At 46.7% G+C, this 13613-nt stretch overlaps 1 protein-coding gene across 1 annotated transcript in view; it reads right to left on the bottom strand.

The window, feature by feature from the left end:
• Positions 1 to 13613, bottom strand: part of LOC111953937 (aryl hydrocarbon receptor) — an 83489-nt gene that overhangs the window by 6722 nt on the left and 63154 nt on the right. Inside the window, exons 3-7 of the mRNA XM_023973421.2 lie at positions 6622 to 6767; positions 3691 to 3780; positions 2009 to 2132; positions 1341 to 1486; positions 904 to 1106 (exon numbers count right to left, since the gene is read on the bottom strand). Coding sequence (XP_023829189.1) covers positions 904 to 1106; positions 1341 to 1486; positions 2009 to 2132; positions 3691 to 3780; positions 6622 to 6767 — 709 coding nt within the window. The remainder of the gene's footprint in view (positions 1 to 903; positions 1107 to 1340; positions 1487 to 2008; positions 2133 to 3690; positions 3781 to 6621; positions 6768 to 13613) is intronic.

Below are 13613 nucleotides of genomic sequence, written 5' to 3'. Positions count from 1 at the left end.
GGTGTTCGATGGGGTTAAGGTCAGGGCTCTGTGCAGGCCAGTCAAGTTCTTCCACATCGATCTCGACAAACTATTTCTGTATTGACCTCGCCTTGTGCACGGAGACATTGTCATGTCAGGAAAGGGCCTTCCCCAAGCTGTTGTCACAACGTTGGAAGCACAGAATTGCCTAGAATGCCACTGTATGATGTAGCGTTAAGAACTCTCTTRACTGGAACTAAGGGGCCTAGCCCAAGACATGACAAACAGCTCCAGACCATTATGCCTCCTCCACCAAACTTTACAGTTGGCACTATGCATTGGGGCAGGTAGTGTTCTCCTGGCATCCGCCAAACCGAGATTCATCCGTCGAACTGCCAGATGGTGAAGCGTGATCCATCACTCCAGAGAACGCATTTCCTCTGCTCCAGAGACCAATGGTGGCAAGCTTAGGCTTGTGTACGGCTGCTCGGCCATGGAAACCCATTTCATGAAGCTCCCGACGAACAGTTATTGTGCTGACGTTGCTTCCAGAGGCAGTTTAGAACTCGGTAGTGTGTGTTGCAACTGAGGACAGGTGATTTTTTTGGCCTGCGCGCTTCAGCACTCAACGGTCCCGTTCTGTGAGCTTGTGTGGCCTACTACTTTGCAGCTAATCCTTTGTTGTTCCTAGACGTTTCCACTTCACAATAACAGCACTTACAGTTGACTGGGGCAGAAATTTGACGAACTGACTTGTTGAAAGTCACTGAGCTCTTCAGTACGGGCCATTCTACTACCAATGTTTGTCTATGGAGATTGCATGGCGATGTGCACGATTTTATACACTTGTCAGCAACGGGTGTGGCTGAAATTGCCGAATCCACTAAGGGATGTGCACATACTGTAGTGTACTTTAATAATAACACTGGATGGGAGTGTTACCGTGTATCAACATTCATGGGGGTGAAGTCCAGCTTGTGTTTGGTCTGGAATATAAGTGTCTTGGTCCTGATCTCCAGGATAGAGGGGGTCTGGATGGGGGTAGCCACCACGAACAGGGCCAGCTGGGGATGGTCTATGGTCCCGTCATCTGACATCTTGTTCTGGCCATGGAGGTACTTCAGACGCCCATTGAAGTTTAGGGCCTGGAGTTGAGACACAGGGAAARGAGGAGGAAAGGTAAGGGACTTCTCAATCTGTGTGATCACATGAGGATAAACAGAAATCATAAATACAACTACACCAAGGTAAGTTTTTGTTTTGCGTATTGCCTCATTCTGTGGAGGCAAAGGTATTTTAACCACTACTACTAATACAAAGTGAATCTGTAGACGTTAGGCCTCTTGACGTGTGGGGTTGGACTGTTAGTTTTACTGTACCAGGAAGCCAGAGGAGTTGTCGAGGAGACAGCGGAAGCGACAGACGAAGTTCCTCTCCAGGAAGGAGGAGTTCTCAGGAGGAACGTGCTGCGGGTTGTAGCTCACGATGTTGCTGGTGATGTCACTGCTGTTGTTAGGCTGCAAGCCTACAGTACACACAGTTACGGTACAGACACATGTATGTTTAAATATATTTGATATTTTAGTCATTTATTAGACACTCTTATCCAGAGTAACTTACACGAGCAATTAGGGTTAAGTGCCTTGCTCAAGGGCACATGTTTCACGAAGTTGTCTCTGGGATTCGAACCAGTGACCTTTCAGTTACTGGCCCAATGCTTTTAACAGCGAGGCCGCCTGTTTATTATCCTGTATATTCAGCTAACTATACAAAACGTTTTTTCAATTAATATCAAATCTTTCCACAAAGGTTGGCTTAGTCCACGTGTCAAAGTCATTCCACGGAGGGCCGAGTGTCCGTCATTGCTGAATTAAGGTCACTAATTAGTAAGGAACTCCCTTCACCTGGTTGTCTAGGTCTTAATTGAAAGGAAAAACCCAAAACCCGCTGACACTCGGCCCTCCGTGTAATGAGTTCGACACCCATGGCTTAGGCAGTCGAAAACCAGGGTGTGAGTACTAACATAGCAGACTAGTGTATTACTCACTCTCTGTTGTCCCTGGCTCTGTATCAAACTGGTTGGGGTTAAGGGCGAAGTGGAGCTGACGTCTGAACAAGGCCCTGTCGTCCGTGTGGATCAACTCAAACACACTCTGGTGCACCACATCTGACTGTGGGAGACAGGACAAAGAGGGAGACAAGAGTGTAAAAAACGATATACAACAACTACAGTACAGACTKGAGAGGAATATATGAAGTGCATGAGATTCAGTCATTTCCAAATGTCTCCTGGGAATACGAACTAACAGGTGCTGCCCTCTAGTGGTTTGGAAGCCTTAATACTCCACTGTCTGCTTCTTTCAATGTTTTGTGGGAAGGGGAAAGGAGTGGGATGGGTTGTACATCTCTCGTTAAAGAGCAAAGCTCACCAGGTGCAGAGACACAAACAACCACCATATTCCAAGAGGACTCTCTGTGGGTGTGTGTGCGTACGTGTGTGTTGTTTGGAGCATGAGTCATCAACGTATTAAAAAACATATTCATTAGAGCCTCTCTCTTGCAGTGTAACGTCTGTCTTTAGGCTAGTGACCTGGCCATGCACCGTGTGTGTGTGTGTGTGTGTGTGTGTGTGTGTGTGTACTGTAAGCAGGGGTGAACGTAAATTTAATTTCTTCCCAGTACGGGACGTCCTATGTGTGCACACGCTTATGGGCCTAATCATAGAATTTTACCGGGATGCCGTACCGGACCGCCTGCACAGAGGGCAAGCAGTGCTTCTGGGCCCAATGTGCCAAGCGGCAGTCACGCTACACTTTATTGTTCCCAGCACACATGACTCATGTGTTTTCCCATTCCCTTCGATCCATTAATGGCTCCGCCATGAAAAAACCGCCGAGAACGTAGGTCTGACGGAGAGAGAGCTGTGTGATTAGATGCTCGTTCTCTTTTCCCTTTTCTCCCTTAGGCTTCCTAAAAACGTGTACTTGGCCTCAGTCAAGGTCTCTCTCTGGGAATGATGTGTGTGTGTGTGCACGGAACGAGAGTTTGGAGTTTGTTTGTCGATGAACTTCTGACTTATAAACACATCCATTTAAACGTGGTCTGTATAAATGTCTGTGATGGGATGGAGAGCCAAGGCCATAAGAATCTCAACTCCATGCACTTCTGCTTCCGATTATAGCCTTGCTACTTCAGTTATGACTGATATGCTATGGGGATGATCTAAGTTGAGGCGTCACATTAGAATGTCCYACAAGGTCAGCTGGCCAGCAAATTATTCAACTGTGACAATATTGACATTTCTCTTTAGTGTATATATATGATGGCGTAATTAGCTAGGTAGTTGATATGGGCTGCTATGAGGTGACCTGTATGATACCATTAGCTAGCTAGGTGATACGGCTACTATAAGCTGACATGTATGATACCATTAGCTAGCTAGGTGATACGGCTACTATAAGCTGACATGTTGGATACCATCAGCTAGCTAGGTGATATTGGATGCTATGAGATGACATGTATGATACCATTAGCTAGCTAGGTGATACGGCTACTATAAGCTGACATGTTGGATACCATCAGCTAGCTAGGTGATGCGGCTGCTATGAGGTGACTTGAAATGTACCTACATAGGGTCTTGAATAACCCATACATAACACATTTATAAGCAGTATATGCATAATGTGGGTCTGTGTGTCAGTCAGCGTGGATCAAAAGGCCCTATTTTACCTGGTGGAAGCCTAGGTAGTCCTGAACAGTAGGAGAGGAGTAGAACACGTATCCCTCCGCCGTGACCACCAGCACAAAACCGTTCAGGGCCTAGAGACACAGAGAGGCACAGTCAGACAAAAATAAACACTATGAACTTACTATTTATGAACTTAATAGTAATATATTATTATGAAGTTAACATATGTTCATACTTCACACGTCAAACAAGACACACTTCGTTATTTGACATGAAGATGGGCAAATAAACTTAAACTGAAAGAAAGAAGAATGAATTCCGAGACGTAGTGAATGATAAGGGGCAATAAGCGAGTCAAATTAAATTAGAGGAGGAATTCTGGTCGGCTGTTGAAGGAGGGAGAAGTAGCCATGGTGTGTGTGTGTGTATGTGTTTGTTCAGGTTTGGGTAAACATCCCATGTAATTAGCCATTCCGTTGTTCAGGTGTTAAATGTGACAATACAACGGAGCAGGGGGGAATATAGCTTCTTGTCACGCACAGGATCCTGGACCTTGTAAACAATAGACCACCAAGTGTGTGTGTGTGTGTGTGTGTGTAGAGAGAGAGAGAGAGAGACGACAGAGAGAGAGAGAGAGAGAGAGAGAGAGAGAGAGAGAGAGAGAGAGAGAGAGAGAGAGAGAGAGAGAGAGAGAGCGAGAGAGACGAGACAGAGAGAGAGAGAGAGAGAAGAGAGAGAGAGAGAAGAGAGAGAGACAGAAGAAGCAGAGAAGGAGAGAGACAGACAGACAGACAGACAGACAGACAGACAGACAGACAGACAGACAGACAGACAGACAGACAGAGTGCGAGAGGTCCTGCATTTTGGTATCACAATAAAGGGCCTATCTGGATTTACTGGAAGCTGTTGCAAATTTTCAGCATTTAAAACACAGACATTAGCTAAGGTTTAGGAATACAGGCCAAAGTATTGGAAAAAGTACCCAATTGTCATAGTTGAGTAAACGTAAAAGATACCTTAATAGAAAATGACTCAAGTAAAAGTGAACTACTTGAGTAAAAGTCTAAAAGTATTTGGTTTTAAATATACTTAAGTATCAAAAGTACATGTAATTGCAAAAATATACTTAAGTATCTAAAGTACAAGTAATTTTAAATTGCTTATATTAAGCAAACCAGACATCATTGAGTCTCTCTGGGGCTCCCGAGTGGCGCAGTGGTCTAAGGTACTGCATTTCAGTGCAAGAGGTGTCACTGCAGTCCCTGGTTCAAATCCAGGCTTTATCACACCCAGCTGTGATTGGGAGTCCAATAGGGTGGCGCACAATTTCCCCCCCAGTGTGGTCTTGGTTTGGCCGGTGTAGGCCGTCGTTGTAAATAAGAGTTTTTTCTTAACTGACTTGCCTAGTTAAATTAAGGTTAAATGTAAAAACATTTTTACAAATGAAGCATTTGTGTTACAAACGAAGCATTTGTGTTTAGGGAGTTCTCCAGATCAGAGGCAGTAGGGATGACCAGGGATGTTCTCTTGATAAGTGCGTAAATTGGACCATTTTCCTATTCTGCTAAGCATTAAAAATGTAATGACTACTTTTGGGTGTCAGGGAAAATGTATGAAGTAAAAAGTACTATATTTTCTTTAGGGATGTAGTGAAGTAAAAGTAAAAGTAGTCAAAAATATAAATAGTAAAGTAAAGTACAGATACCCCAAAAAACAACTTAAGTAGTGCTTTAAAGTATTTTTACTTAAGTACTTTACACCACTGTGTGTGTGTTTGAGGGTAATAGTGAGTGATTCTAACCCACCTACTCTAATTATTTCCAGAAAAAGACTACAGGACAACAAGACGATAACGTGGTTTGTAACATCTTCACAATATATGCTCCCAGATTGCACTGAACAAGTTTTCTGCATGGTGAATCAACCACATAGTGAAACATAGTGAAAAAACTATCCCCATGAATCTTTGTCTGGTGTTTAGTGGATTTACTGTAGTCACCAGGACAGTGACTGGGGAAGACAGTTAAGACTAAACTACAAACTGCCCAGCACTACCAAACTATCAAGGCAGAGAATCAGTCATAAATCAGTCTAGCACCATCCTCCATTAGACCAGTCCCTACTGGAGAGAATAGTGCTGTGTGTGTGGTCCGCGTTGAGACCTCCCTGGAGATGGCGATTATTATCTTTAGCAATAAAGCTAATGCTAATGAGAACTAGCATAGCCCTCACTGAGAAATGTGACAGCAGGCTAACACTCCTAGCATTAGCCCCCAATGAGAAATGGGACAGTGCTGTCAGAGGCATTGCCTCACGGGTAATGAAATGAGAGAGTCAAACTCAGGATTTAGTCAGGAGGGCAGGGACTCTGGGTGTTTACTCCAGGAAGATGTGTGCTTTAGACAAGTGGCACTCTATATGTGTGCTTTAGACAAGTGGTTGGATCCGCTTCCTCTTTTTCCCTCCTTTGTTGGCATTGAACATACATTCACGAGAGGTTATCATTTTATGGAGGAATATCGAAATATCAAAGAGTTTATAATCGGGCATCCTCGTTCGAGACTGTATACAGGGCTTCTATATCTATGGTATACAGTATGCGTGATATATAGGCTGATAACGTGAGACAGTAATCCCTAACTCTCGTGAGGTGGAGGAGTTTCGGTCATGTCAAGACGTAAAACAAATAGCTTTTCGTATAACTGGAGGGGGAAGGAGTGAGGTTGGTTTCTTTACATGTAGATGGGCATGAGAGCCGTCATATAGTGTGTGTGAGCTGGGGGACAGGTCGGTGCTTGCCCCTCACGTCAGCTAAGCTTCCTCAGGTAAACCCCAGGGGGACAGAGAGAGAGAGAGGCCTAGGGCTGGGGGGAGAGAGAGACAGACAGACAGACAGACAGACAGACAGACAGACAGACAGACAGACAGACAGACAGACAGACAGACAGACAGACAGTACACACACTGTATACCTGGAGCAGGAGGTTTCCCTCGGAAAACGTGACCGCATCCCCAGAGGTTGTGGTGGTTGTGCTCTTCGCTAGAGTGATCTGTCCATTCCCTCCGAACACCACCGCTCTCTCCACCCCCCACCCTGGACCGCCTTTCTTCATGGTCGCTGCAAAACAGAACAGAGAGAGAAACATAACTTCACACCGGCACGCAATCCTGAAAGGCAATACGTGCCGGACAGTGGGAGAAAGCAGCATGGAACTGACTTCTCAAATACTTTGTTGACATGTTCTCTGCTAACGTCTGTAACTCTTTTTCTTAAATTTTTTTCAAACCAATGAGGATAGTAATACAAGCCCAGACACACATGCATACGCACACATCCACACACAACAACAACAGCAGGGGTTGGAGAGAGGGAAGGAGGCAGCTTTCCCTCCCTCTCTCCAACCCCTGCTGTTGTTGTTGTGTGTGGTTGTGTGGGTATATGTGTGTGTGTGTTTGTATGTATGTGTGTGTGTGTGTGTGTGTCTGGGCTTGTATTACTATCCTTGTCGGTACCGGAAATCTTCCAAAGTCACCACAAGGAGGTTAAAGGATAGTAAAAGACAGTCCCCACAAGAACAAAGGCTATTTTAAGCTTAGTTTAAGGGTTTGGTTTAGGGTTAGAATTAGGTAAATGGTTAGAATTAGGGTTAGGGGTTAAAGGTGGAGTTAAGGTTAGGGTTAGGTTTAGGGAAAAAATGATTTTGAATGTAAATACATTTTGGGTCCCCACAAGGATAGTAAAACATATGGGGTGTGTGTCTGTGTGCGTGCGCTTGCTTGCATGTGTCTGTGTGTCAGCCAGGATTGGCTTTGGGCTCATTTGGGACTTAACTTTGACTTCAGACTTAATAGATAGGATTATAAGACCTCCCTCCCAATTTGTCTAACTCCATTTTCTCCTTCCCTTGTTCATTTGTTTTCATCCCCAGGAGAAGCCCTGACAGCGAGCGAGGCTCATAAGGGACTAAGTACGGGCGTGTACGTCATATGTTTCACCTGGAGACTTGAGACATACTCTAGATGTCCAAAGGCCTCGAATCTATGTTTGTGTCCCCTAAAAGCAGAGCAGCAGACATAGCCAATTGTCGGTTGACCTGCGACTATTTCTGTCCATTAGTCTAATATCTCAAAGGTGGTCTTCTTAAAATAGGTCAGAATCGAAAGAGAGAGAGATAGGGAAAGAAAGAGAAAAGGGGAGAGAATGCAAGACGAGAGAGAGAGAGAGAGAGAGAGAGAGAGAGAGAGAGAGAGGAAGAGAGAGGCTGACAGACAAAGACAGAGTGACAGAGAAGGAGACAAACAAATGGAGGAGACGGACAGTGACAAATAGCTGTACATGCTGGAGTCGGACACACTGGTGACTGACTCCACCAGACTGCAGTCCAGACTGAACCGTAGAGCTCTCGTCTTTCCCGTCTCTCCCCTTCCCCTTTCCCGTCTGTAGCTCCAGACCAGAACAAGAGCCTCCTTGTTCCCACTCGCAGCCTCCCCTCGACCCTCATACCCGGCTGGACACAACACACCCACTGTGCTCAGCCACTTCTGATGAAGGCTGAAAGAGCCGGGGGCTTTCTCTTCCTTCACCACAGATCCCAAATCAATAAAGCATGTTGCTCAGCCTGAACTACAGCTTGGTCTGGGCCTGGCTGGGCTGGTTTGACCTGGCTGGGCTGGGCCTGGCTGGGCTGGCTGGGGGCTGCTTCACCAACACAAATTCTTTCAATCACAGACATAAGTGACTCTCAAAGTACCTTGCTATAAGTCTATAAGTTTCCCAATTGGAATGGGAGTGTGTGGCTGCTTTGTACATTGGATAGCCCAGAGCAAGCTAGAGAGAGTGGCTGCTGTACATTGGCTAGCCCAGAGCTAGCTAGACAGAGTGGCTGCTTTGTACAATGGCTAGCCAGAGCATAAAGCTAGACAGAGTGGCTGCTGAATGGCTAAGCCCAGAAGCAGGCTAGAGGCTGTAAATTGGCTTAGTCGAGCAAGAGTGGCTGCCATACATTGGCTAAGCCCAGAGCTAGGCTAGGCAGAGTGGCTGCTGTACATGTGGCTAGCCCAGAGCAAGCTAGGAGAGTGGCTGCTGTACATTGGCTAGCCCAGAGCTAGCTAGACAGAGTGGCTGCTGTACAATGGCTAGCCCAGAGCTAGCTAGAGAGAGTGGCTGCTGTACATTGGCTAGCCCAAAGCTAGCTTGGGAGATTGGCTGCTGTAGGCTACATTAGGCTTGCCTGACAACTCACACTGAATTCTTACGGTGCTCTGTCGTTCACTACATACTTTCATCGTCTGTGGTGACGAGGGGAACGAGGGGTGTTGTACACAAGACAAATTCAACAGTGATTGGATCGTCTCAAACCAATCAGAGTATCGAAGCCAATGCTTTACCCACGTGTGTTCTGCCTCTGGCCCAACCTATCCGTTTCTGGACCAATCACACAGCCCTGAATGTGTTCGCATTCGATGAAGGGTCGGGGAGGTACTTAGATCCAGACCCATTGCGGAGAAGAAACGAATGTCTGTGGGCGTGAAAGGAGTCTGGGTAGCCAGGCAAACATTAGGCTATAGCACAGAGCTAACCCTGGCTCTGAGGTACGGCCTAAGAGCATTTGGCTGACTGCTATAGTCTACAATGGAGTTAGCTAGAGCGTGTGGTTGCTGTACAGGCTAGCCTGGAGCAAGCTCTGCCCCTGAGGTACGGTCGGCTACAGGCTGGGTGGGGCGCCCAGTCACTTCCTGTGTGTGTTGTGAGCTACAGGCTGCAGCCAATGCTATTTCTGGACCCTCAGCCGTTATCAAGCCCTCTGTATCACAAGAAGAAGAATTTAGAAAAAAGAAAGGGAGAGAAATCGAGAGAGAGCGAGAGAGAGAATAACAAAAACAACAGTGTTTCTTTCCAGCAACAAAACCCCAAAATACCTTTCCCACAGGACACAGATGTTGGGAGATAATTTTGGGGGAAATGCAAAGTCAAAGGCAAACCATTTAAAAGGACGATGGACTAGATGGACTATCAATAAGGCCCAGTAAATTGCAGAGTACTTAACCACGTAGCATACACCAGGGTTAGGATGGAGAGGGAGCGAACGAGAGAGAGAGAAAGAGAGAAAAATAAAGAGAGAGAGAGAGAGAGAGTGGCGGGAGGAAGAGAGAGAGAGCACCGTTTCAGGGTTTGGCAGACATGTACAGTATGTGGCTATGCGGTATGGTTACTTTCCCATGTTTGTTCCAGTAATGACTAAGGGAGGAAGAGAAGACAGTGTTTCTATTTGGGCTGACAATGAGGGCTCATGACTTGGTCATGACTGTGGCCCTACAGCTCAGCTGGTAGAGCGTGACGCTTACAATGCCAGAATAGTGGGTTTGATTCTTGGGAGCACTGTACGTAAAATGTATGCAAGCATGACGAAATCACTTTCGATAAAAATGCCTGCTAAATGGCATATATATGATGTGTAGCTGGCATGCGGACGAGGGAGACTGCTGTTTAATTCAGTGAACCAACTAGAGAGAATATGGGCCAGGGTTCATATTCAGAGTCTCAGCATCAGAGTGCTGATATAGGATAAATGTTTCCTCTTAGATCATAATGAATATGATTATATATAAAGCACTGAGATGCTTTATGAATACGGGCCCAGAACTCCAATATAGCAGTTGCCTGTCCCACGTAAAGGGAGCCAGCACTGGCAGGACTAGATGTGTTGTGGTGCTGTTATCCTGCTGCTGTTACTGGAGCACAGAGACCAAACCAAACCCTTGGAACAGTTCACTGGGTTTAACCAGTCAAACGAGCTTCGACTTCCCTATCAGAAAATCTGTGGCCTGGCCTCTAGGTTTGTGGGGTTAACCTCGACACTGACGTGAAGCTCTGACTACACAGCTACAACGAACGGAATGATGGCAGGATGCTGTCTCAGCCGCGGTTCACACGCACGACGCACGCAGCACGCAACACCCGCGCAACACACACCACACAACACCACACAACACACACACACACACACACACACCACACACACCACACACACACACACACACACACACACACACACACACACACACACACACACACACACACACACAGCACACGACACATACCACACACACAGTAACAAGGCCTTCGAGAGGGGAGGCCAAACGGAGGAAAACAGACCAGGCCGCAAAATTGCCACTTGGCCGTCAGAGGAGCAGCAACAGAACACAGACTTCCTCTATTCTTCTGCTGAGCTGCACTGGCTTGACGTGTAACGCCTGAGGTTGATGGCGGAGTGAGTTTTAAAAATGGATGGTCTGAGCTTGGTTTGGTGGTCAGCTGTAGGATTCGTAGCGATCCGATTCGCATGTCGTAGCTGAGTTTTATTTCCGGGTGTCTCAGACTATTTGTGGTGCGGTGTTGTTTGGTAGTCCGTCCTGTCCGTGCCTGGCCTGCTCCCAGGTGGAATGGAGTCACGCATAGATTCTGAGGGTTCGTAGACGGTCCATAGAACTTCGCATCACGGTGATTCCCGCCACGGTAGTACACCTCATTTCATTAACAGTACAACGGTTTTGATTTGTTTGATTCGTAGCTAGCTACATAGCCCGTCTTTGTATCAAAGATAATTGGTGTAGTTTAGAGGCGATTTTTAGTTAGCTAGCAGCTATTTTTCGTCCTTTTTAACGTAACGTAAGGTATGCAACACTGGCTAGCTATTGCCAGCTTAGCCACCGATAGCAGCACTGTAGAAACTATTAACTCAACGAACGACTTGATTAGTGGTAGTGTTAGCTAGCTACAATAGTTGTCTTTGCTGTCTTTTGTATCCTAAGATAACTGTGCAGTCTAGAGTAATTTCGGTAGCTAGCCAGCTATTTTCGTCCGCTGCGCTTGCGTTCTCTATAAGTCACATGGCTAGTCAACACTGCTAAACTAACGTTAACACTGCTAGCTAGCAACTTCACCGAATAGCAGGCAGCTGTAGAAACTATTCATTACAACGGAACGATTTGATAGTGTAGTGTTAGCTAGCTACATAGTTGTCTTTTGCTGTTCCTTTGTTCTAAGACATTGGTGTATGTTTAGAAGCCTAATTGTTCTAGCCAGTTACCTGGCCAAGCTACACTTTCAAACAAAGTCAACAACGCAGCCACTGCTAGCTAGCCTACTTAGCAGTACTGTATCATTTTAATCATTTTAGTCAATAAGATTTTTGCACGTAAGCTTAACTTTCTGAACATTCGAGACGTGTAGTCACTTGTCATTCCAATCTCCTTTGCATTAGCGTAGCCTCTTCTGTAGCCTGTCAATATGTGTCTGTCTATCCGTGTTCTCTCCTCTCTGCACAGACATACAAACGCTTCAACGTCACACGCTGGTCGCGGCACCCTAACTGGTGGTCCCAGCGCGCAACGACCCACGTGGAGTTCCAGGTTCTCGGTAGCCTCTGGAACTGCCGATCTGCGGCCAACATGGCAGAGTTCATCTCAGCCTACTGCTTCCCTCCAGTCCTCGACTTCTTGGCACTGAGTGAAAGCATGGATCACCAAACAGATAACACTGCCACTCCTAACTGCTCTCTCTTTGTCGCCACGTGTTTCTCGCACACTCCCGAGAGCTTCTGGTCAGGGGGTGGTGGCACCGGGATCCTCATCTTCCCAAGTGGTCATTCTCTGTCTTTCTCCCTACCCTCTTGTCCTATCGCTCCATTTGATTCCATGCTTGTCCAGTTACAGCACTCTTTCAAGCTAACATCTTATAATTTATCGCCCTGGTTCCCTCGGGTTTCATCAAATGAGCTTGAATGCTCTGATAAGCTCCTTTCCTGAGGACGGCTTTCACCTCTCACAGTTTTGGGCGACTTTAACCTCCCAAGTTAACCTTGACTATTTCCTCTCTGCCTCCTTCTTTCACTCTCTGCCTCTCTCTTTTGTACCGTCACCGCGCGCTCGTGGAAGGTGAGGCACAGGCGTCTTCGCGGCTACATTCACTAAAGTCTGCAGTTAGTGTGCGTAAGTATTGACGTTCTTTGTACTATGCATACTTACGTTGAGAATGGCGTTGTGTTCTTTCCATGTCTAATCCTTCATTGGCAGTAGCTGCCGACTCTGCCAGGGTCGTTTACGCGACCACTACTTGTATCCTTTTCACCTCGTCGCTGATCATCCAACACTTCCAGTGGCCGCTACGGATGTTAATGCGCCGGTCCAAACATTCGGCTCTTCTGCTCCCCGCTACTTCTCTCCTCTTTCCTCCTATCATCTCTTCCTTGTCAAAGCCTTCTCCCAACCTATCTCCGATTCTGCTCCTCAACCCTCTTCCTCCTCTTTTGCATCCTTTGACTCTCTATGTCCTTATCTCAGGCCGGTCGGTCCTCCCTCCCGCTCCGTGCCCCTTTTTTTTCCCCCGAAAACGAACTTTTTTCATTGCGAGTCATAGAAAGGGCTGCCGGGAGTCGAGCGGATGGAGGAAAACTCGTTCCTCTGCGGACCTGGCATCCTTTCACTCGCTCCTTCTCTACATTTTCCCTTTCTGTTCTGTTCTCTGCTGCTAAGCCACTTTCTTACACTTTCTAAATTCCAAGCATCTGCCTCTAACCCTACAGGAAGCTTTTGCACTTCCTCCTCCTCCTGAATCCCCCCCCCCGCCCCCCGTTTGCCTCTGCTGCGATGACTTCGTCAACGGCATTTTGAAAGAAGGTCGACGACATTCCTGATCGCTCGGGTTTGCTCACGTCAACGACAGGCTGGTTTCTGCTCACCTGCCCTATACCTCTGTGCTCTGGACTCTTTCTTTCTCCCCTCTTCTACTCTCCAGATGAAATTCGCGTCTTGTGACGGCCGGCGCCAACTTGCCGCTTTGACCTATGCCCCTCTGCTCTTCTCCGACCATTTCCGGAGACTTTCTCCTTACTCACCATCGCTGCATCAACTATCCCTGACCGTGGGCTAGTCCTTCCGTTTCAGAGGAGCGAGAGTTGCACCT

This window comes from Salvelinus sp. IW2-2015, linkage group LG27 (genome assembly GCF_002910315.2).
Source record: "Salvelinus sp. IW2-2015 linkage group LG27, ASM291031v2, whole genome shotgun sequence".
In the NCBI taxonomy this organism is placed as follows: Eukaryota; Metazoa; Chordata; class Actinopteri; order Salmoniformes; family Salmonidae; genus Salvelinus; species Salvelinus sp. IW2-2015.
This window is presented reverse-complemented; position numbering and strand designations above follow the sequence as displayed.